The sequence below is a fragment of the Epinephelus lanceolatus genome, chromosome 7 (assembly GCF_041903045.1).
Source record: "Epinephelus lanceolatus isolate andai-2023 chromosome 7, ASM4190304v1, whole genome shotgun sequence".
In the NCBI taxonomy this organism is placed as follows: domain Eukaryota; kingdom Metazoa; phylum Chordata; class Actinopteri; order Perciformes; family Serranidae; genus Epinephelus; species Epinephelus lanceolatus.
Window position 1 is genome coordinate 23,746,803 of NC_135740.1, and position 25,102 is coordinate 23,771,904.

The 25,102-nt window shown below is 42.0% G+C and overlaps 1 protein-coding gene and 5 pseudogenes across 6 annotated transcripts; all 6 read left to right on the plus strand.

The window, feature by feature from the left end:
* Nucleotides 1–408: 408 nt before the first annotated feature.
* LOC117260832 (protocadherin alpha-3 pseudogene) lies at nt 409–3,926 on the plus strand (annotated as a pseudogene). The gene is made up of 2 exons (XR_013491855.1): nt 409–3,255; nt 3,891–3,926. The product of XR_013491855.1 is annotated as a protocadherin alpha-3 pseudogene (transcript).
* A 71-nt stretch (nt 3,927–3,997) lies between these two features.
* Nucleotides 3,998–6,919, plus strand: LOC117260833 (protocadherin alpha-3-like). Its single transcript, XM_033632939.2, has 2 exons — nt 3,998–6,516; nt 6,848–6,919. The coding sequence occupies exons 1-2, from the start codon at nt 4,165–4,167 to the stop codon at nt 6,917–6,919; spliced, it is 2,424 nt and encodes an 807-aa protein (XP_033488830.2). The 5' UTR covers nt 3,998–4,164.
* A 359-nt stretch (nt 6,920–7,278) lies between these two features.
* On the plus strand, nt 7,279–9,825 carry LOC117260989 (protocadherin alpha-8 pseudogene; annotated as a pseudogene). The gene has a single exon (XR_013491856.1). The product of XR_013491856.1 is annotated as a protocadherin alpha-8 pseudogene (transcript).
* Nucleotides 9,826–12,233: 2,408 nt separating this feature from the next.
* LOC117260834 (protocadherin alpha-8 pseudogene) lies at nt 12,234–14,742 on the plus strand (annotated as a pseudogene). Its single transcript, XR_013491857.1, has one exon. The product of XR_013491857.1 is annotated as a protocadherin alpha-8 pseudogene (transcript).
* A 985-nt stretch (nt 14,743–15,727) lies between these two features.
* LOC117250323 (protocadherin alpha-2 pseudogene) lies at nt 15,728–22,384 on the plus strand (annotated as a pseudogene). Its single transcript, XR_013491858.1, has 3 exons — nt 15,728–18,190; nt 20,977–21,732; nt 22,304–22,384. The product of XR_013491858.1 is annotated as a protocadherin alpha-2 pseudogene (transcript).
* On the plus strand, nt 22,237–24,815 carry LOC117260990 (protocadherin alpha-8 pseudogene; annotated as a pseudogene). Its single transcript, XR_013491859.1, has one exon. The product of XR_013491859.1 is annotated as a protocadherin alpha-8 pseudogene (transcript).
* The last annotated feature ends 287 nt before the right edge of the window (nt 24,816–25,102 follow it).

The following is a 25,102-nucleotide window of genomic DNA, read 5'->3' on the forward strand; positions in this document are numbered from 1 at the left end:
AAAACAAAGAGTCCACCTTTCCTTCTTCTACGTTGATGCATTATTTAATTATCACCGCTGTAGTCTTCAATGAAAAACTTGCAAACATCCACGAATCTGTGTCCATACACCATTCAAAGGTACAAACTTTCACCTTTTCATTGAGCAGCATACACCTGAAAAACTATGTGTGCTCCCCCGTCTAGCAACACCTGTCCCTCAATGAATGGTTCCTACCTATACTGACAGACACCCATGACAATACAGTGACCCCTACAGGACAAATTAGCAACCTACACACGTTACACCATGGATGGCTCCTGTAATAATATTAAAGGTCGACTGTTTTGGCAACAGTGATTTGAACGATAAATATTCACGGGATAGTTGAGGGAAACAATGTAATACAGCAGGATAAGGCATTTAAAAAATACAACTTGAAAGAAGATATATGTGACACTTTGAAAGAGGAGCAGCCTTTAACTAACACACACAGTAATGTTGAAATAGGTCCGTTTCCATAACTGGTGATCATAACATCTACTTCTGCTTAGAGCTTCTACTGTCTGAATCCAGATGTGAAGTATTTCAGCAGCATCACACACTGGAGGCTAAACTGGAAGAAAACGTGTTAGTCACCGCACCATCGTCACAGTGTCAATGGGTGGTGCTGTTACACTGTATATCCCCACAGCGGCTGTGTGTGTGAGGGGGGAATCTATTTTACATGGGCATTCAGTAACAAACCAAAGAGACGGGTTGAAAGACCGGACTATACAGCCTCCATTCCTCTGTCAGGATGATGGATCCCGCAGATCTGTTTTGTTTGTTATCCACCAGAGGAGAGTGAAAAAATCCACTAGAATTTCGTTGACGGATTCAAACGTTAGGTAAAAGACCTTTTTTCCCCCGAACATGGCGACATCGGACGTGAAAGGACAATGGCTGGATGTGTGGATTTCTTTTTGTCTGGCCCTGATGATAGTGACTAATCTGGGAGGAATCTCTGCTCAGATACGATATTCCATCCAGGAGGAGTTAAAATCAGGCACAGCAGTTGGAAATGTGGCCAAAGACCTTGGATTAGATCTGGGAAGACTTACGGATAGGAATCTCCGTGTGGTGTCGGGAACAAAGCAGGATCTGTTCAAGGTAAATCCGAGAGATGGAGTTTTGTTAGTGAACCAGAGGATAGACAGGGAGGAGCTGTGTGCACAAACTGCTCCTTGCATCACATATCTGAAAGCAGTTGCAGAAAATCCACTCGAGATGCACCAAGTAGTGGTTGAAATACTCGATGTAAATGACAATGCGCCGAAATTTCCTGAGGAAAACTACACATTAGAGGTGCTGGAGTCCGCCGTAATTGGATCTAGATTTCAGATGGAAGGAGCACACGACTTGGATGTTGGTTTGAATTCCTTACAAGCATATAAGATAAACCATAACCAGTATTTTCGACTGGAAACAGACGAATTTGGGGAGGACGGAAAGGTGCCATTCCTAATCTTACAGCGGCCTTTGGATAGAGAACACACCGCTCAGCACTGGTTACTCCTAACAGCTACAGATGGAGGAAAACCACCAAAATCTGGCACTATCAATATCACTGTTATTGTTTCTGACATTAATGACAATTCACCGGTGTGTGATAAACAGAAATACACCATTACAATAAAGGAAAATGTACCTGTAGGAACATTTCTGCTGACTGTAAATGCATCTGACTCAGATGAGGGGCTGAACGGTGAGGTCGAATATTCTTTAAGGAGTAAACTTAGAGGACTCTCATCTGAACCCTTTGATTTGGATAGCAGAACTGGCAAACTAACAGTGAAAGGGGGCCTTGATTACGAGGAAAAGCAAGTCTATGAGATTAAGGTCCTCGCTGCAGACAAAGGTGCCGTGTCTCTTTCCACACACTGCAACGTGCTCGTCAGAGTGGAGGACGTGAACGATAACCGACCTGAAATAGACATCACGTCCCTTTCAAGTCGCATCCCAGAAGATGCACCTCCCGGCACAGTGGTGGCGCTGATGGGTGTGACGGACCTTGACTCAGGTATGAACGGACAGGTGGTCTGCAGTGTGCCCGGTGACTTACCTTTTGATTTAAAGCCATCCCCTGATGGACAGTCATACTCTTTGGTCACCAAAGACTACCTAGATAAGGAAACCATACATATGTATGATATCACAATAACAGCGAAGGATTTAGGGAGCCCCGTCCTGTCGTCTACCAAGGTGATACAGGTAGATGTGCTAGATGTTAATGATAATAGGCCTTTGTTCACTGAAAGCCCGTATACTTTTTATGTGCCTGAAAACAACAAGGCTGGGATGTCAATTTTCTCAGTGAGCGCAGAGGATGCAGATGGAGGTGAAAATGCTGCAGTCACATATTCACTTGACCGTAAAACCCCGGGGCCAACTATAACTTCCTTTTTAAATATAAATGAAGCCAATGGCACCATTTCAGCGCTAAAAAGTTTCGACTTTGAAACAGTGAAAACTTTCCAGTTCCAAGTTGTCGCCACAGATTCAGGAACTCCGTCACTAAGCAACAACGTGACAGTGAACGTGTTCATTCTGGATCAGAACGACAACGCTCCAGTCATCCTGTATCCAGTCAGCTCCAACGGTTCTGCTGAAGGTGTGGAGGAGATTCCCCGCAATGTCAACGCAGGACACTTGGTGACTAAAGTCAGAGCCTATGACGCTGATATAGGATATAACGGCTGGTTACTCTTTTCACTGCAGGAAGTCACTGACCACAGTCTCTTTGCTTTGGACCGCTATACAGGACAGATCAGAACACTTCGCTCATTCACAGAGACAGACGAGGCTGAGCATAAACTGTTCATACTGGTCAAAGACAATGGCAACGTTTCACTCTCAGCAACAGCTACTGTCATTGTCAAACTTGTGGAGCCCAGAGAGGCTTTTGCAGCTTCTGATGTTAAAAGTGCAACTAAAGTTGACGAGGAGGACAATGTGACATTTTACCTCATGATAACTTTGGGCTCAGTTTCTCTACTTTTTATCATCAGTATCATCGTGCTGATTGCAATGCAGTGCTCCAAATCCACAGACTATACTTCCAAATATCTCCAAGAGGCTAATTATGATGGGACACTGTGTCACAGCATCCAGTACAGATCTGGAGACAAACGCTACATGTTAGTTGGACCCAGAATGAGTATAGGATCTACTATAGTCCCTGGCAGCCATGCCAACACACTAGTGCTCCCTGACAGGAGGAGGGGATCTGGAGAGGTAAGATCCCTTTTAATTATTTACATAATGCTTTTGCACAACAATATTAAATCATGGAAGAAGGCGCATATTGTTTGCTGGTGTGAAACTGTGCTGTCCATGGTGCTGAAATGTTGTTTGTGGGCTGGTGATGTTGTGATGTTTTTGGTTATACAACTAATGTCAGATAGACCTATATGAAAAATACACTGCCTGTTGTTCTGAATGAAGTTTGTTTTCCTCATTCAGTTAGTGTCATTGCGCTTTTGTTAAGCTAAATGAAACCATAGTATAAAGAAGAAAACAGACTGACAAACTGTCAAACTGTCTCAGTTACATTACTCCGACATAATTTGAAGTTGCCGGTGTCATGTGTCATTGCACAATGCATATCATTGCAGATATTGCCTATTTAAATTGTCCAGTATCCACACACCTGGCTGGGAGTTACTGAGAATCATACCAAACATTTAGTTGACTTGCTGGGACAGGAATACCCAAGCATCCCCCACAGAGTGAGACTATGGGGGAAGTTTTATTCAGCTCACCGCATTTACTTTTCTGAAGTATTTCCAACATGAAGGTATATAGAAGTCGACTGTGACAGAAAACAAGGCAGTGAAGTAAAACACTTGGTATTTCGTATGGTGTTGCAGCCCACTGGTCACATGGTGTCAGTGTGGCCTAGATAATGGTTGTGTTGCTCATTCTGTAGAGACCCTGCCCATCACTGGATCATTTCTTATGGAGGTGGTTTGCTGACGGAGTACACATCGTAGTCTATGTATCAAGTAATACGAATAGCTGTTCATATTAATGTGTGAAGGGTTATAGCTGAGAATCGTGAAATGGATCTAATCAGACTGGTTCGATAAGACATTGGATTATTTTATTTGTGTAAAAGAAGGCGTTAATATTTTTCGCTTCACAATGGGAGGACGAGGACAAAGGCGCCGAGTGAACTGCTGCTGGTTTGCCGGGATTTTGTTGCTGTGCTTTGGGGAACGGATTTTTGCTCAGCTAAGATACTCTGTTCCAGAAGAACTACAAGTGGGATCTCCTGTCGGAAACGTTGCCAAGGATTTAGGGCTCGATGTTAGCACTTTGACGGACAGGCGGTTTCGTATTGTTTCGGGGCCCAACCATGCTCTGTTCCAGTTGAATCAAAACAATGGAGTGCTGTATATTGGGAAAATCATGGACCGAGAGGAGCTCTGTGATGGGATCAAGGTTTGTTTGATAAACCTGAAAATTGTTGTAGAAAACCCGCTGGAAATACACTACGTAGGGGTTGAAATAACGGATGTAAATGATCATTCACCGACTTTTCCGGAGAGCGAGCAGCGACTGGAAATAGCAGAGAATACACCTCCAAGTACTCGTTTCCAGATTCATGCAGCTAGAGACCCTGATGTCGGTACACAGTCTGTCCGATTATATAAGCTGAGACCAGCTGATTTCTTTGATATTGAAACCAGAGACAGTGAAGAGGATAAGATACCATTTTTAGTACTGAAAAAGCCTTTGGACAGGGAGCAAAAGGCAGAGCACCGTTTAGTGTTAACAGCTATCGATGGGGGCATACCGTCAAAATCGGGCAGCCTAAATCTAACTATCACAGTGCTAGATGCAAATGATAATCGCCCTGTGTTCAGTAAAGATATATACACAGTGTCATTAGATGAAAATGCCCCGATAGGAACTCTTGTAATACAGATAAACGCTACAGATTTAGACGAAGGTTCTAACAGCGAAATTGAATACATGTTTGGAAAAACACAGAAGAAAAAGGTGCATGACACATTTGAATTAGACAGCGTCACTGGTGAGATACGAGTAAAAGGAAAGGTGGACTTTGAGGAAGCAGAAATGTATAGACTGGATATGCAGGCTTCAGATAAAGGTCAGCCACCTTGGACGGCTGAAAGTAGAGTTGTGATAAAAATAAAAGATGTGAACGATAATCAGCCAGACATTGAAGTAACATCACTGTCCAATGTAGTGCCCGAGGATTCAAAGCCTGGTACTGTTATCTCTCTCATCAGTGTTACTGACAGAGATTCAGGGGTTAATGGGAAAGTGATTTGTAAAATCTTAGATAATGTTCCGTTTGATTTGACGCCATCCATTGAGGAAAACATGTACTCTCTCGTCACAAAGGGGCGTTTAGACAGAGAAATTGTGTCCCATTATGACATCACAATAACAGCTACTGACTGTGGTGAACCTGCACTTTCCACTGTAAAAGCCCTGAGTGTTCAGGTGTCAGATGTAAATGACAACAGGCCACTTTTCAGTCAGAATCCATTTGAGCTTTATCTGGTAGAAAACAATGCCCCGGGCGCATCGATATTTTCTGTCAGTGCTTCTGATAATGATCAGAATGAAAATGCAGCAATAACATATCACATTGTGAGAGGTGACGGACTGCATCGTGATATGACATCTTTTCTGAATGTCAATTCAGACACGGGGCAAATATCTGCGCTAAAAAGTTTCGACTTTGAAACAGTGAAAACTTTCCAGTTCCAAGTTGTCGCCACAGATTCAGGAACTCCGTCACTAAGCAACAACGTGACAGTGAACGTGTTCATTCTGGATCAGAACGACAACGCTCCAGTCATCCTGTATCCAGTCAGCTCCAACGGTTCTGCTGAAGGTGTGGAGGAGATTCCCCGCAATGTCAACGCAGGACACTTGGTGACTAAAGTCAGAGCCTATGACGCTGATATAGGATATAACGGCTGGTTACTCTTTTCACTGCAGGAAGTCACTGACCACAGTCTCTTTGCTTTGGACCGCTATACAGGACAGATCAGAACACTTCGCTCATTCACAGAGACAGACGAGGCTGAGCATAAACTGCTCATACTGGTCAAAGACAATGGCAACGTTTCACTCTCAGCAACAGCTACTGTCATTGTCAAACTTGTGGAGCCCAGAGAGGCTTTTGCAGCTTCTGATGTTAAAAGTGCAACTAAAGTTGACGAGGAGGACAATGTGACATTTTACCTCATGATAACTTTGGGCTCAGTTTCTCTACTTTTTATCATCAGTATCATCGTGCTGATTGCAATGCAGTGCTCCAAATCCACAGACTATACTTCCAAATATCTCCAAGAGGCTAATTATGATGGGACACTGTGTCACAGCATCCAGTACAGATCTGGAGACAAACGCTACATGTTAGTTGGACCCAGGATGAGTATAGGATCTACTATAGTCCCTGGCAGCCATGCCAACACACTAGTGCTCCCTGACAGGAGGAGGGGATCTGGAGAGGTAAGTCCATGTTTCGATTTTAATTAAAAATATCTTCATGACCTCACAAAGAACTTACTGCGGGTCACATTAACGAAATTTACTCACAACATATTTGACTACATTTAGAAACATATAAAACAAACTATCTCAAATGTTCATGCACGTCATACCAGTGTCCCTTTCTACCTGTCTAGAAATGTGTTCAAGCTATGAACATGACACCATATTCTGTGATGCTATCCAAGGTTTACACTGCTGTTAAAGTGTAGTATATTGGTTACATTGTGGTGATTTTATAGCTGGGATTCAAGTTGTAAAGCAATACTTATGGGCTACTCCACGGGGACAGCTATACCAACATGACGCGGCGCTGTCCGTGGTGCTGACTGTCACCTTGGTCACTGCAGTGATCTTCACGTGAGAATGTCAGAAAGTTTCGTTTCAGAATTTTAAATCTTATGGATTTCAAGGACTAAACTTGATTAAGCACGTTTCAGAGTCTGTAAATAGGTTGTCATGCTACACAGGAACTAAGGGAAACTAGCTATCTGGCAGCGAAATACATAAATTGTATATAAAATCTACATTAAAATGCCCGCAAAAATAAATTATTGTAGTTAAGGAGCTCAGATTTACAAACAATCTGGTATCATAGTTTATGTCGCGGCTTGCTTGAAAAAGCGGTCATAATGTTCCCAGTCCACAAGGTGTCAGTGTCATATCAGCGTACACTGTTGTGTTGTAGCGATGGCCCTGCCCCTTCCACAGAGGTTTTGTTCAGTTCGACACAGAAGAGACAGCACGTTCAAGAGAAACCAGAGTTGCCGTTGTTGGAATTGTACATAGACAAACTGAAATCATGGGATATATTTCAACGATATATTTTGTGGCTTAGACAGTTTCGTTCTTCCTAAGGACCTGTGACTGGATATAAGGATAATAATCAGAACTGAAACGATGGGAGCCGGAGGACAAAGACGAGGATTACAGTCCTGGTGGTTAGCCCTCTGTTTTTCTGTGATGCTCGCCTTCGTGGAGCGGGTTTCAGCTCAGATTAAATATACAGTTCCAGAGGAAGTAAAAGTGGGATCTGTTGTTGGAAATGTCGCCAAGGATCTAGGACTGGACATCAGTTCTCTGAAGGAACGACGGTTTCGTATTGTTTCGGGATCTAAAGATGCTCAGTTTGAAGTAAATCAGAACAATGGCGTCTTGTATGTGCATAAGAATATCGACCGAGAGGAGCTGTGTGAAAGCGTTTCTCCGTGTTTAATGAACTTAAAAATGGTAGCCGAGAACCCCATGGAAATACATTATGTGGGGGTTGAAATCATAGATGTAAATGATAATTCACCGAGCTTTAAAGAGGAAGAGAAAATATTAGACATTGCTGAGTCCACTGTTCCAGGTAAAAGTTTCCAGTTACCAACTGCGCACGATCCAGATGTTGTTATCAATACTGTGCGAGTGTATAAACTGAATCACAACGAATATTTTAGCATACAAATGCGAGAGCGAGGAGAGGACAAGATACCGTTCTTAGTGCTGCAGAAGGCTCTGGATCGGGAGAAGCACCATGAGCACAAACTGATCCTGACAGCAACTGACGGTGGAAATCCACCGAGATCAGGGACTCTTAATATCACAGTCACTGTTCTCGATTCAAATGATAATCATCCTACGTTTAACCAAGACGTATATTCTGTGACAATACCTGAAAATGTAGATGCAGGTACAAATGTAACTACGGTGAAGGCAACTGATGCGGATGAGGCTGCAAATGGAGAGATTGAATATTCATTCGGTGGTCAACTTGACCAAAAAATATATGCTATGTTTAGTTTAGATAAAGACACTGGAGAAATTCGAGTAAAAGGAAACATTGACTTTGAGAAGGCTGACGTTTTTAAATTAGACATCCATGCCACTGACAAAGGACAGCCTCCACTGAGTACCGACTGCAGGGTGATCATCAAAGTGCTCGATAAAAACGACAACAAACCTCAGATAGAGGTGACATCCCTGTCAAACACGGTGTCTGAAGACTCCAAACCTGGGACTGTGGTCTCTCTTATAAGCATCACAGACCAAGACGCCGGTTTAAACGGTAAAGTAATATGCAGTCTTTCTGATAATGTGCCGTTTGAGTTAAAACCATCATATCAAGATAATATGTACTCGTTGGTGTTGAAGCAGCATTTGGATCGAGAATCAGTTTCGCATTATGACATCACAATAACAGCTACAGACTGTGGTCAGCCTCCTCTCTCCACATTCAAAACTCTGAGTATTGATGTGTCTGACGTGAACGATAATATGCCAGCGTTTTTGCATAATCCAATTGAACTTTACCTAGTAGAAAATAACGTGCCTGGAAACTCAATATTTTCTGTCACTGCTTCAGATAAAGACTTGAATGAAAATGCGGCTTTGACTTATCATATAGTCAGAGATGAAGGAAGTCAAGTTAAAATTGCAGCATTCCTAAACATAAATCCAGATAATGGGCACATTTCAGCACTAAAAAGTTTCGACTTTGAAACAGTGAAAACTTTCCAGTTCCAAGTTGTCGCCACAGATTCAGGAACTCCGTCACTAAGCAACAACGTGACAGTGAACGTGTTCATTCTGGATCAGAACGACAACGCTCCAGTCATCCTGTATCCAGTCAGCTCCAACAGTTCTGCTGAAGGTGTGGAGGAGATTCCCCGCAATGTCAACGCAGGACACTTGGTGACTAAAGTCAGAGCCTATGACGCTGATATAGGATATAACGGCTGGTTACTCTTTTCACTGCAGGAAGTCACTGACCACAGTCTCTTTGCTTTGGACCGCTATACAGGACAGATCAGAACACTTCGCTCATTCACAGAGACAGACGAGGCTGAGCATAAACTGCTCATACTGGTCAAAGACAATGGCAACGTTTCACTCTCAGCAACAGCTACTGTCATTGTCAAACTTGTGGAGCCCAGAGAGGCTTTTGCAGCTTCTGATGTTAAAAGTGCAACTAAAGTTGACGAGGAGGACAATGTCACATTTTACCTCATGATAACTTTGGGCTCAGTTTCTCTACTTTTTATCATCAGTATCATCGTGCTGATTGCAATGCAGTGCTCCAAATCCACAGACTATACTTCCAAATATCTACAAGAGGCTAATTATGATGGGACACTGTGTCACAGCATCCAGTACAGATCTGGAGACAAACGCTACATGTTAGTTGGACCCAGGATGAGTATAGGATCTACTATAGTCCCTGGCAGCCATGCCAACACACTAGTGCTCCCTGACAGGAGGAGGGGATCTGGAGAGGTAAGACTTTGAAAACTTCAACAAATACAGCTCTTGGTTTGATTGTGACCGCTGTCCATGGTGCTGAAACGCTTTGGCCTTTCTGTTATTAGGCAAAAGAAACGTACTTAGAAATCATTGCTCTTTTAAGACTTGGTTACAGTTGCGTCACTAAACCGTCCATGGAATTCTCACCAATAACGGATAACAGATATGAAGATGGTGGTGTGTCTGCTGAGTTGTGTGAGCAGTTTGTATGAGCTTTTTTATTTAAATACTGAGCTACATGTCACTGAAAAATACAGTTCATGTGAGCCTGATTGTGACTGCTTTCCTTTGTTACTGAAACACTGTCACTAGTTGTGTCAAACCAAAAACTAATACAATAATATATGTTAATATAAAAAAGAAAATATTTTAAATCATCACTGAACCTATGCTGGAAATTAAGAATTTGAGCGAATAAAAATCTTGTTAAAGACAAGTAATCTGTGGAAACTTCCCACTTCACACACCCAATAACAGAGAGACAGAGAGGAACAACAACAACAACAAAAAAGTTAAAATCGTGTTTTTCTTTTAAGGTCCTATCTGTCCATTGGCATATTATATATTGTAACAGGGACATACTAATTTCACGACATACAGTACAGGCCAAAAGTTTGGACACACTTTCTCATTCAATGCGTTTTCTTTATTTTCATGACTATTCACATTGTAGATTCTCACTGAAGGCATCAAAACTATGAATGAACACATGTGGAGTTATGTACTTAACAAAAAAAGGTGAAATAACTGAAAACATGTTTTATATTCTAGTTTCTTCAAAATAGCCACCCTTTGCTCTGATTACTGCTTTGCACACTCTTGGCATTCTCTCCATGAGCTTCAAGAGGTAGTCACCTGAAATGGTTTTCCAACAGTCTTGAAGGAGTTCCCAGAGGTGTTTAGCACTTGTTGGCCCCTTTGCCTTCACTCTGCGGTCCAGCTCACCCCAAACCATCTCGATTGGGTTCAGGTCCGGTGACAGTGGAGGCCAGGTCATCTGCCGCAGCACTCCATCACTCTCCTTCTTGGTCAAATAGCCCTTACACAGCCTGGAGGTGTGTTTGGGGTCATTGTCCTGTTGAAAAATAAATGATCGTCCAACTAAACGCAAACCGGATGGGATGGCATGTCGCTGCAGGATGCTGTGGTAGCCATGCTGGTTCAGTGTGCCTTCAATTTTGAATAAATCCCCAACAGTGTCACCAGCAAAACACCCCCACACCATCACACCTCCTCCTCCATGCTTCACAGTGGGAACCAGGCATGTGGAATCCATCCGTTCACCTTTTCTGCGTCTCACAAAGACACAGCGGTTGGAACCAAAGATCTCAAATTTGGACTCATCAGACCAAAGCACAGATTTCCACTGGTCTAATGTCCATTCCTTGTGTTTCTTGGCCCAAACAAATCTCTTCTGCTTGTTGCCTCTCCTTAGCAGTGGTTTCCTAGCAGCTATTTGACCATGAAGGCCTGATTGGCGCAGTCTCCTCTTAACAGTTGTTCTAGAGATGGGTCTGCTGCTAGAACTCTGTGTGGCATTCATCTGGTCTCTGATCTGAGCTGCTGTTAACTTGCGATTTCTGAAGCTGGTGACTCAGATGAACTTATCCTCAGAAGCAGAGGTGACTCTTGGTCTTCCTTTCCTGGGTCGGTCCTCATGTGTGCCAGTTTCGTTGTAGCGCTTGATGGTTTTTGCGACTCCACTTAGGGACACATTTAAAGTTTTTGCAATTTTCCGGACTGACTGACCTTCATTTCTTAAAGTAATGATGGCCACTCGTTTTTCTTTAGTTAGCTGATTGGTTCTTGCCATAATATGAATTTTAACAGTTGTCCAATAGGACTGTCGGCTGTGTATTAACCTGACTTCTGCACAACACAACTGATGGTCCCAACCCCATTGATAAAGCAAGAAATTCCACTAATTAACCCTGATAAGGCACACCTGTGAAGTGGAAACCATTTCAGGTGACTACCTCTTGAAGCTCATGGAGAGAATGCCAAGAGTGTGCAAAGCAGTAATCAGAGCAAAGGGTGGCTATTTTGAAGAAACTAGAATATAAAACATGTTTTCAGTTATTTCACCTTTTTTTGTTAAGTACATAACTCCACATGTGTTCATTCATAGTTTTGATGCCTTCAGTGAGAATCTACAATGTAAATAGTCATGAAAATAAAGAAAACGCATTGAATGAGAAGGTGTGTCCAAACTTTTGGCCTGTACTGTAAGTCACAAATTATGATTTCGGAGAAAAGGGCAGTATATCCTTGAATATATATACATATAGTCTATTACGATCCTTGAATGTCCTCCGGGTGTCACTGTAATATTGGGAAACGATAGAAGACTTTGTCCCTCCCATGAAGAGGCTTTTGTTTGCCATCGAGAGCAGAGCAGGCATTGGAATCATACACACCAGCAGATGGATTCACATTATGCATTTTGTAGCTATGCGTTACTGAGCGGGTTGACATAGACCATTTCTCGTCGCACTTGCAGCTTTACTTGTTTTTCCTCAAAGCTGTATTATAACGATGGGGACTGACAGAAAACATGGAAGGAGGGAGTGCTGGTTGTTTGTGTTTCATATGGCTCTGCTGCTTTTTATCGGAAAACAGGCTTTGGCTCAGATACGATACTCTATTCCAGAAGAGGTGAAAGAAGGAACTGTTGTTGGAAATGTTGCGAAGGATCTTGGCCTTGACATCAGCTTGTTAACTGACCAGCGATTTCGCGTTGTTTCGGGATCAAAGGACACATTTTTTGAGGTAAACCAGAACAATGGGGCTCTGTATGTGCACAAGAAAATCGACAGAGAGGAGCTGTGTCACGGTAGTGGTGCGTGTCTGATGGAGCTAAAAATCCTTGTTGAAAACCCTCTGGAAATGCACTATGTAGTTGTAGAAATTACAGATGTAAATGATCACTCTCCTAGTTTCCCCGAAAAAGAACAGATATTTGAAATCGGTGAGCAAACATTACCAGGGAAGCGATTTCAGCTACAAACTGCTCGTGATCCCGATGCTGGAATTAACTCTATTCGTACATACACTTTAACATCAAATGAACATTTTGAAGTAGACATCCGCCAAAGCGACGAGGATAAGATACCATTTTTAGTGCTGAAGAAATCGTTAGACAGAGAACAAAAGAACAAACACACGCTGCTGGTTACAGCAGTTGATGGAGGCAAACCTCCAAGATCAGACAGGGTAAATGTTTCTATTATTGTTCTTGACAGTAATGATAATCGCCCAGTGTTTAGTCAGGAGATTTACCAAATTGCAATAAATGAAAATGTTCCAATCGGTACGTCAATATTCAAAATGAATGCAACGGATCCCGATGAAGGCACCAACAGCGAAATTGAATACAGCCTCGGAAAAAATCTGAAGAAAAAAGTCCATGATATTTTTGAATTGGACAAATTAACTGGAGAGATTAGAGTTAAAGGAGTGGTGGATTATGAAGAAAACAACGTATATAAACTGGATGTGGAGGCGTCCGATAAAGGAACACCTCCACTGACAGGTGAGTGTAGAGTTGTTATAAAAATTACAGACATCAACGACAATCCACCAGAAATAGAAGTCACATCACTGTCAAATACAGTGTCTGAAGACTCAAAGCCTGGTACAGTTATTTCACTGCTTAGTGTGACTGACAAAGACTCTGGTGTCAATGGAAAAATAATATCAAGCATAATCTCAGACGTTCCTTTTGAATTAAAGCCCTCCTATAAGGAGAACATATATTCAGTTGTCACCAAGGGATTTTTGGATCGAGAGGAGGTGTCACATTATGAGATTACAATAAAAGCTACAGATTGTGGTGAACCTCCCTTATCTACTGTTAAAACTCTCAGTATTGAGATATCAGATGTAAATGACAACAGACCACATTTCGACCAAAATCCATTACAGTTTTACCTGGTTGAAAATAACGTTGCTGGAGCCTCAATATTCTCTGTCAGCGCAACGGACAAAGATTTGAATGATAACGCAGCTATTTCATATCATATTGTGAGAGAAGGGAGTCAGAGTGACGTCATGTCTTTCCTAAATATAAACCCAGATAATGGACACATTTCCGCACTAAAAAGTTTCGACTTTGAAACAGTGAAAACTTTCCAGTTCCAAGTTGTCGCCACAGATTCAGGAACTCCGTCACTAAGCAACAACGTGACAGTGAACGTGTTCGTTCTGGATCAGAACGACAACGCTCCAGTCATCCTGTATCCAGTCAGCTCCAACGGTTCTGCTGAAGGTGTGGAGGAGATTCCCCGCAATGTCAACGCAGGACACTTGGTGACTAAAGTCAGAGCCTATGACGCTGATATAGGATATAACGGCTGGTTACTCTTTTCACTGCAGGAAGTCACTGACCACAGTCTCTTTGCTTTGGACCGCTATACAGGACAGATCAGAACACTTCGCTCATTCACAGAGACAGACGAGGCTGAGCATAAACTGCTCATACTGGTCAAAGACAATGGCAACGTTTCACTCTCAGCAACAGCTACTGTCATTGTCAAACTTGTGGAGCCCAGAGAGGCTTTTGCAGCTTCTGATGTTAAAAGTGCAACTAAAGTTGACGAGGAGGACAATGTGACATTTTACCTCATGATAACTTTGGGCTCAGTTTCTCTACTTTTTATCATCAGTATCATCGTGCTGATTGCAATGCAGTGCTCCAAATCCACAGACTATACTTCCAAATATCTACAAGAGGCTAATTATGATGGGACACTGTGTCACAGCATCCAGTACAGATCTGGAGACAAACGCTACATGTTAGTTGGACCCAGGATGAGTATAGGATCTACTATAGTCCCTGGCAGCCATGCCAACACACTGGTGATGCCTGACAGGAGGAGGGGATCTGGAGAGGTAAGAGCCTGAAAACAAAGTTATATATAACATGTTTATATGTACTCCGTTCTGTCATTGCTTTGTGCTTACTGATGGCATAGTTGTTTTTATCACCCCTCCATATTCTCTGGCACGCAGAACACTACCAGGCAGCTCGTAACAAATTTGACCATATCACAACTGATTTAACGTGAGGCTTGTTACCGGAATCTTAACCAGTAAATCTAACTTTGACGAGACATAATGTATTGCCCAGATGGTTTTCACTGTTTCCAAACCCACAGATGCAGGAATGCAAGTCAGAGCACTAAAAGCTTCATTCTTTTTCTTTATACAGTCTTGCGCATAACTCACTTACCACGTGTTCGTCATTTTCAAGCTGTAAAATACCAAGCATTTCAAATACGTAAAATAGTTCACCTTATGCTAACCATTTTAAGACCACAATCTTTGCCTGATTGTGACAGGTGGTACAGAAATTATTTGGTTTTTTATTTCTCAAAGATTACAGCGCCTAAGAATTGCAAATGTGGACCCTGTGCGTGTATTATGTCCATAAAACTGCATACAACACCTAGACAGGCAAAACTCCTGTTTAAGAGCTCTATCCATGGTGCTGAAACGCAATCCTCCCTTCTCCCGCCAACACTCCCACACACAGAACATGGTGGAAGAAGTTACGGACAGAAATGTATTAAAATTATTACTGTTGGAAACCCATTAACTGAAGTATTTTTAACAACTTCACCTCATACAACTTTTCAAAACAACTTTTACATATAATCTAGACACACTGTACTCATTGTGTTTGCCACACAATGTTAGAACCTTAATCAGGTGTTTATATGCTGAAATCGTATTTATTAAAATGTAAGTATATATAGACTTGTACTTTTCTCAGTAACCTCTGGGTGTCAGTATTATATTGGGAAACCAAAGGAAACTTCGTCCCTCCCCTCACGAAGCTTTTGTTTGCCCCCAGAAAAAGGCAGAACAGGCATTTGAATCCAGCTCGCCACCGGACGGAATTATGCTCTTTGTAAATATGCCACACACAGTGGGTATCATATAGACGTTTATTACAGTGACGTTTTGTTGTGTATTACTGTGCTGTTGGATAACGATGGGGATCGAAAGGCAAACTCGACGAAGGTTCTGCTCCTGGTTTGCTTTTCATTCGGCTCTGCTGTTGTTTGTCGGGAACCAGGCTTTGGCAGAAATAAGATATTCTATTCCAGAGGAGGTGAAAAATGGGACTGCTGTTGGAAATGTTGCGAAGGATCTTGGCCTTGACATCACCTCTTTGTTTGACCGACGGTTCCGTGTTGTTTCTGAATCTAAGGATGCATTTTTTGAGGTAAACCAGAACAATGGAGCTCTGTATGTCCATAAGAAAATCGACAGAGAGGAGCTGTGTCACGGAAGTGGTGCATGTCTCATGGAGCTAAAAGTCATAGTGGAAAACCCTCTGGAAATACACTATGTAGTTGTAGAAATTACTGATGTAAATGATCATTCTCCGAGTTTCCGCGAAAAAGAGCAGAGATTTGAAATAGGCGAACAAACATTACCTGGAAGGCGATTTCAACTACACACTGCTCGTGATCCCGATGCTGGAATTAACTCTATTCGTACATACACTTTAACATCAAATGAACATTTTGAAGTAGACATCCGCCAAAGCGACGAGGATAAGATACCATTTTTAGTGCTGAAGAAATCGTTAGACAGAGAACAAAAGAACAAACACACGCTGCTGGTTACAGCAGTTGATGGAGGCAAACCTCCAAGATCAGGAACACTGAACGTTTCTATTATTGTTCTTGACAGTAATGATAATCGCCCAGTGTTTAGTCAGGAGATTTACCAAATAGAAATGCAAGAAAATGTTCCAATCGGTACGTCAATATTCAGAATGAATGCAACGGATCCTGATGAAGGCACCAACAGTGAAATTGAATACAGCCTCGGAAAAACTTTAGAGGAAAAAGTATATGATATTTTTGAATTGGACAAATTAACTGGAGAGATTAGAGTTAAAGGAGTGGTGGACTATGAAGAAAACGATGTTTATAAACTGGATGTGGAGGCATCCGACAAAGGAACACCTCCACTGACAGGTGAGTGTAGAGTTGTTATAAAGATCAAAGACGTTAATGATAACCCACCGGAAATAGAAGTCACATCATTGTCAAATACAGTGTCTGAAGATTTAAAACCTGGCACAATGATTTCTCTCATCACTGTGAGGGACAAAGACTCTGGTGTCAATGGAAAAATAATATCAAGCATAACCTCAGATGTTCCTTTTGAATTAAAGCCCTCCTATAAGGAGAACATATATTCAGTTGTTACTAAAGGATTTTTGGATCGAGAGGAGGTGTCACATTATGAAATAACAATAAAAGCTACAGATTGTGGTGACCCTCCCTTATCTACTGTTAAAACTCTCAGTATTGAGATATCAGATGTAAATGACAACAGTCCACATTTTGACCAAAATCCATTACAGTTTTACCTGGTAGAAAATAACGTTGCTGGAAATTCAATATTCTCTGTCAGCGCAACGGACAAAGATTTGAATGATAACGCAGCTATTTCATATCATATTGTGAGAGAAGGGAGTCAGAGTGACGTCATGTCTTTCCTCAATATAAATCCAGATAATGGACACATTTCCGCGCTAAAAAGTTTCGACTTTGAAACAGTGAAAACTTTCCAGTTCCAAGTTGTCGCCACAGATTCAGGAACTCCGTCACTAAGCAACAACGTGACAGTGAACGTGTTCATTCTGGATCAGAACGACAACGCTCCAGTCATCCTGTATCCAGTCAGCTCCAACGGTTCTGCTGAAGGTGTGGAGGAGATTCCCCGCAATGTCAACGCAGGACACTTGGTGACTAAAGTCAGAGCCTATGACGCTGATATAGGATATAACGGCTGGTTACTCTTTTCACTGCAGGAAGTCACTGACCACAGTCTCTTTGCTTTGGACCGCTATACAGGACAGATCAGAACACTTCGCTCATTCACAGAGACAGACGAGGCTGAGCATAAACTGCTCATACTGGTCAAAGACAATGGCAACGTTTCACTCTCAGCAACAGCTACTGTCATTGTCAAACTTGTGGAGCCCAGAGAGGCTTTTGCAGCTTCTGATGTTAAAAGTGCAACTAAAGTTGACGAGGAGGACAATGTGACATTTTACCTCATGATAACTTTGGGCTCAGTTTCTCTACTTTTTATCATCAGTATCATCGTGCTGATTGCAATGCAGTGCTCCAAATCCACAGACTATACTTCCAAATATCTCCAAGAGGCTAATTATGATGGGACACTGTGTCACAGCATCCAGTACAGATCTGGAGACAAACGCTACATGTTAGTTGGACCCAGAATGAGTATAGGATCTACTATAGTCCCTGGCAGCCATGCCAACACACTAGTGCTCCCTGACAGGAGGAGGGGATCTGGAGAGGTAAGAGCTTGAAAACAATATAATATATGTTTATATGTATTCAGTTCTTTCATTGCTTTGTGGTCACATCATTTCCTATCATCTGTCTAATGACCCTAGTACAGAGAAGTTGACCATATCACAAATCTGATTGTGATGCTTATTTGGATCAATACAAGTTAGTCGGATATTATTGAGATAAACTGTATTCACCAGGTGGTGATCACTCTTTCCAAAGCAAGAGATGTAGGTTTGCAAGTCAGTGTACCAACCGGCTGTGCTCCTTTGCTTTACTGTTTCAACAAGAGCTACACATTTATACAATTGTGTCTACTTCACTTACCACTTGCTCGTGAGCTGATAAATACCAAACATTTGAAATAGGGAACATTGTTTATTTTATGTAATCTATTGCAAAGGTCACAATCTTTTCCCCAATGTGACCATTGTTCAAGGTATAGACATGCTTTGGCTTTACTCTGGCCTTACCCTTCCCAAAGATAAAAGCATTAAAGAATTGCAAACTATAATTGGGCCTTTTATCTGTGGTATTTTTTTTAAAAACATGCACCCAAATCCTAACATAAAACTACCATAACGTTTCTGGTTGTAGATGTCTCCATTGGTATGTATGAGTATTGAGATTGAGACTGGACAACTTTGGCAAAGTGAAGTCAGGCAAAACACCTGGTTCAGATCTCTGTCCGTGGTGCTGAAATGCAACTGGCTCTGTGGTTCATAGTGCACAATGAACATTAATTCAATAAATGTAACAAAAACATTACTTTTGGAAGCCTATCTACTGTCATATTTGTAACAACTTTAACTAATATAATTAAGAGATATTCGATGGACATATCTATTGCCACACAAATACAACACTTTGATCAGGTGTTTATATGCTCTAATCCTAATGGTACATGATGGTTCCATTAGGTATGCATTTTTAAATTGAAGTACACACCGCCTTCTACTGTCTCGGTGACCTCTGGGTGTCAGTATTACATTGGGAAACGATGAGAAACTTCGTCCCTCCCCTCACAAAGCTTTTGTTTGCCCCCGGAAAAAGGGAGAGAAGGCTTTTGAATCCAGCTCGCCATCAGACGGAATTGTGTTGTGCTCTTGTAAATATGCCACATGTAATAGGTATCATATAGACGTTTATTACAGTGACGTTTCATTGTATTTTACTGTGCTGTCGGATAACGATGGGGATCGAAAGGCAAACTCGACGAAGGCTCTGTTCCTGGTTTGTTTTTCATTCGGCTCTGCTGTTGTTTGTCGGGAAACAGGCTTTGGCAGAAATAAGATATTCTATTCCAGAGGAGGTGAAAGATGGGACTGCTGTCGGGAATGTTGCGAAGGATCTTGGCCTTGACATCACCTCTTTGTTTGACCGACGGTTCCGTGTTGTGTCTGAATCTAAGGATGCATTTTTTGAGGTAAACCAGAACAATGGAGCTCTGTATGTCCATAAGAAAATCGACAGAGAGGAGCTGTGTCATGGCAGTGGTGCATGTCTAATAGAGCTGAAAGTCATAGTGGAAAACCCTCTGGAAATACACTATGTAGTTGTAGAAATTACTGATGTAAATGATCATTCTCCTGGTTTTCCCGAAAAAGTGCAGACGTTTGAAATCTTTGAACAAACACTACCTGGAAGGCGATTTCAACTACACACTGCTCGTGATCCCGATGCTGGAATTAATTCTATTCGTACATACACTTTAACATCAAATGAACATTTTGAAGTGGACATCCGCCAAAGCGACGAGGATAAGATACCATTTTTAGTGCTGAAGAAATCGTTAGACAGAGAACGAAAGAACAAACACACGCTGCTGGTTACAGCAGTTGATGGAGGCAAACCTCCAAGATCAGGAACACTGAATGTTTCTATTATTGTTCTTGACAGTAATGATAATCGTCCGATGTTTAGTCAGGAGATTTACCAAATAGAAATACAAGAAAATGTTCCAATCGGTACTTCAATATTTCAAATGAATGCAACGGATCCTGATGAAGGCACCAACAGTGAAATTGAATACAGCTTCGGAAAAACTTTGAAGAAAAAAGTGTATGACATCTTTGAACTTGACAAATTAACTGGAGAGATTAAAGTAAAAGGGGAGGTGGATTATGAAGAAAACGATGTTTATAAACTGGATGTGGAGGCATCCGATAAAGGAACACCTCCACTGACAGGTGAGTGTAGACTCCTTATAAAAATCAAAGACGTCAATGATAATGCACCGGAAATAGAAATCACATCACTGTCAAATACAGTGTCTGAAGATTTAAAGCCTGGTACAATGATTTCTCTCATCACTGTGAAGGATAAAGACTCCGGTGTCAATGGAAAAATTATTCTAAGCATAACCTCAGAGGTGCCTTTTGAATTAAAGCCCTCCTATAAGGAGAACATATATTCAGTTGTTACGAAGGGATTTTTGGATCGAGAGGAGGTGTCACATTATGACATTACAATAAAAGCTACAGATTGTGGTGAACCTCCCTTATCTACTGTTAAAACTCTCAACATTGAGATATCAGATGTAAATGACAACAGGCCACAATTCGACCAAAATCCATTACAGTTTTACCTGGTAGAAAATAACGTTGCTGGAAATTCAATATTCTCTGTCAGCGCAACGGACAAAGATTTGAATGATAACGCAGCTATTTCATATCATATTGTGAGAGAAGGGAGTCAAAATGACGTCATGTCTTTCCTCAATATAAATCCAGATAATGGACACATTTCCGCACTAAAAAGTTTTGACTTTGAAACAGTGAAAACTTTCCAGTTCCAAGTTGTCGCCACAGATTCAGGAACTCCGTCACTAAGCAACAACGTGACAGTGAACGTGTTCATTCTGGATCAGAACGACAACGCTCCAGTCATCCTGTATCCAGTCAGCTCCAACGGTTCTGCTGAAGGTGTGGAGGAGATTCCCCGCAATGTCAACGCAGGACACTTGGTGACTAAAGTCAGAGCCTATGACGCTGATATAGGATATAACGGCTGGTTACTCTTTTCACTGCAGGAAGTCACTGACCACAGTCTCTTTGCTTTGGACCGCTATACAGGACAGATCAGAACACTTCGCTCATTCACAGAGACAGACGAGGCTGAGCATAAACTGCTCATACTGGTCAAAGACAATGGCAACGTTTCACTCTCAGCAACAGCTACTGTCATTGTCAAACTTGTGGAGCCCAGAGAGGCTTTTGCAGCTTCTGATGTTAAAAGTGCAACTAAAGTTGACGAGGAGGACAATGTGACATTTTACCTCATGATAACTTTGGGCTCAGTTTCTCTACTTTTTATCATCAGTATCATCGTGCTGATTGCAATGCAGTGCTCCAAATCCACAGACTATACTTCCAAATATCTCCAAGAGGCTAATTATGATGGGACACTGTGTCACAGCATCCAGTACAGATCTGGAGACAAACGCTACATGTTAGTTGGACCCAGGATGAGTATAGGATCTACTATAGTCCCTGGCAGCCATGCCAACACACTAGTGCTCCCTGACAGGAGGAGGGGATCTGGAGAGGTAAGATCAAAGTACAACTATACGTCTCATTAGTGCTTTCCCTTTTTTCAAGTTGGGAAGCGTGTTCTGGCCATTTAGTCCAGTGTGACAGCATATCTTGTGTTGTACCTTTGTCCATGCCATTGAGGTCTTTTCGTAGTGATTTTGTCAAGTTGTGGTGATTCAAAAGAATGTAGGATAGAAAAGAGAGCTTCTTTGAATATATGCTAACAAGAATTGAAAAGATTCTTAGTTCAATAAGGCTACCATAGAAACACTTAGGTTTCTGCCCTGTCCATGGTGCTGAACGTTTGTCTCATGTGTCTTAGGCTACATCCTGGAGAGAAATAATACTTAAGTGGTTGGTGACAGGCAACAGGTTGTTTCATTTGCCGTGGGCTGCCTATATTTTCTGCTTGTACCCTCGTGACTGGAGAGGCTTCTGTTCCTTGGAATCATTTTTTATGTTCTCTTTCTCTCTTATACTATATCGTAACATCGCCTGGTCCACTGGGTGTCAGTGTTACAGTAGGGAACTGCTAAAGCTTCAGTCAGCAATAGACTCAGCCCCCTTTCAGCGTGTGTTTTTCAGCTCGACCACAAAGGATGCCGTCGTTTCGGATCTGATCTGTACATTTCTAACGCGAACGTGGTTTTCTGGAATATAACCTAAGGACAACTGGAAGTGCTTTCAGTGGAAGATATCTGTCGATGCTATTTCAAATGATTACGCTAAAGGAGACAAAGGACAAAGAGGAAAAATGATGTCTTGGTCGCGCCCTCTGCTTTTCTCTCTGCTGTTCTGCTTTGACGAGCTGATTTTAGCTCAGTTAAAATACTCGACTCCAGAGGAAGTTAAACTGGGAGCTGTTATTGGAAACGCCGCTAAGGATTTGGGCCTTGATGTGAGTTCACTGACAAACAGGCGTTTTCGTATTGTGTCCGGAGCTCAGGACGCGCTGTTTGAGGTAAACCCGAACAATGGGCTTCTGTATGTTCATAAGAATCTCGACAGGGAACAGCTGTGCGATGGAAATGGTGCTTGTTTAATAGATTTGAAAATCGTTGTTGAAAATCCACTTGAAATCCATTATGTCACAGTGGAAATAACGGATGCAAACGATCATGTACCTACGTTTGCAGAGAAAGAAAAGGTTATAGAAATAGCAGAAAATACTTTAGCGGGTGCACGATTTCAGTTACCAGGCGCCCGTGATCCTGATGTTGGAATAAATTCCGTCCAGCGCTATAAACTAAGTCAAAACGATCATTTTAATCTTGAAATTCGAGAAAGGGGAGAGGATAAAATCCCTTTCTTAGTGTTGCAGAGGCACTTGGACAGAGAACAGAAAACAAACCACAGCCTGGTTTTAACCGCTATGGATGGAGGGACACCGCCAAAGTCTGCAAATCTTAATCTCACCATAAAAGTTCTTGATATTAATGATAACAGACCTACTTTTTCGAAGGAAGTGTATTCTGTGACATTACAAGAAAACGTCGGCCTAGATACGGTTGTAATAAAAGTCCAAGCAACTGATCTTGATGAGGGGGGTAATGGGGATGTGGAGTATGCCTTTGGAGGAGACATTAATTCCAAGGTGTTGGAGCTATTTAGTCTAGATAGAAACACAGGTGAAATCCGAGTTCAAGGACAAATAGACTATGAGACAGCTGATGTTTTCAAGTTAGACGTCCAAGCCTGTGACAGAGGGCAGCCTCCGATGACAACGGACTGTAGAGTTATAATAAAGATCCAGGATGTCAATGACAATGAACCGCAAATAGAGGTGACATCAATATCCAGCATGGTCCCAGAGGATTCAAAACATGGTACGGTGATCTCTCTTATTAGTGTTACAGACATTGATTCTGGACTGAATGGCAAAGTCACGTGCAGTCTGATAGGGAACGTACCATTTGAACTAAAACCGTCGTTCAAAGAAAACATGTATTCATTAGTGACAAAAGAAACACTGGACAGAGAAATTGTGTCACATTATGATATCTCGATAACGGCTACAGACTACGGTGAGCCTCCACTTTCCACATTCAAAACTTTGAGCATCCAGGTATCAGATGTGAATGATAACATCCCCCAATTCTCACACAGTCCCCTAGAATTATATTTGACGGAAAATAATGCTCCTGGCGCATCGATATTTTCAGTGAGTGCCTCTGATAAAGACTTAAACGACAATGCTGCAGTGTCCTATCGCATAACGAGAGGGGAGGGCGGTCATACTGACACGGCATCTTTCCTCAATATAAATCCAGATAATGGACACATTTCAGCACTAAAAAGTTTTGACTTTGAAACAGTGAAAACTTTCCAGTTCCAAGTTGTCGCCACAGATTCAGGAACTCCGTCACTAAGCAACAACGTGACAGTGAACGTGTTCATTCTGGATCAGAACGACAACGCTCCAGTCATCCTGTATCCAGTCAGCTCCAACGGTTCTGCTGAAGGTGTGGAGGAGATTCCCCGCAATGTCAACGCAGGACACTTGGTGACTAAAGTCAGAGCCTATGACGCTGATATAGGATATAACAGCTGGTTACTCTTTTCACTGCAGGAAGTCACTGACCACAGTCTCTTTGCTTTGGACCGCTATACAGGACAGATCAGAACACTTCGCTCATTCACAGAGACAGACGAGGCTGAGCATAAACTGCTCATACTGGTCAAAGACAATGGCAACGTTTCACTCTCAGCAACAGCTACTGTCATTGTCAAACTTGTGGAGCCCAGAGAGGCTTTTGCAGCTTCTGATGTTAAAAGTGCAACTAACGTTGACGAGGAGGACAATGTGACATTTTACCTCATGATAACTTTGGGCTCAGTTTCTCTACTTTTTATCATCAGTATCATCGTGCTGATTGCAATGCAGTGCTCCAAATCCACAGACTATACTTCCAAATATCTCCAAGAGGCTAATTATGATGGGACACTGTGTCACAGCATCCAGTACAGATCTGGAGACAAACGCTACATGTTAGTTGGACCCAGAATGAGTATAGGATCTACTATAGTCCCTGGCAGCCATGCCAACACACTAGTGCTCCCTGACAGGAGGAGGGGATCTGGAGAGGTAAGACTGTAACAACACTATTTTATACACATTGTTTATGATCATACACTTGTCTGGTTGTACTTTGCTCGAAGTTTGCCTCTTACTGTGTCTTTCAAACTTTTAGCATAGAGAGCATAACTCACAACAAAGTCAGATATGTCTTTTTAAGTGTCATGCACCGTCTACAACAGCCACGCTGTGCTCTCTGCTATACCCTCACTGTTTGTCTAAATTACTCCTGCATATACACACACATATATTCATGATGAATACTAACATGCCAAATACATAAACTAGCTCACCCTGTGTAAAGAGTA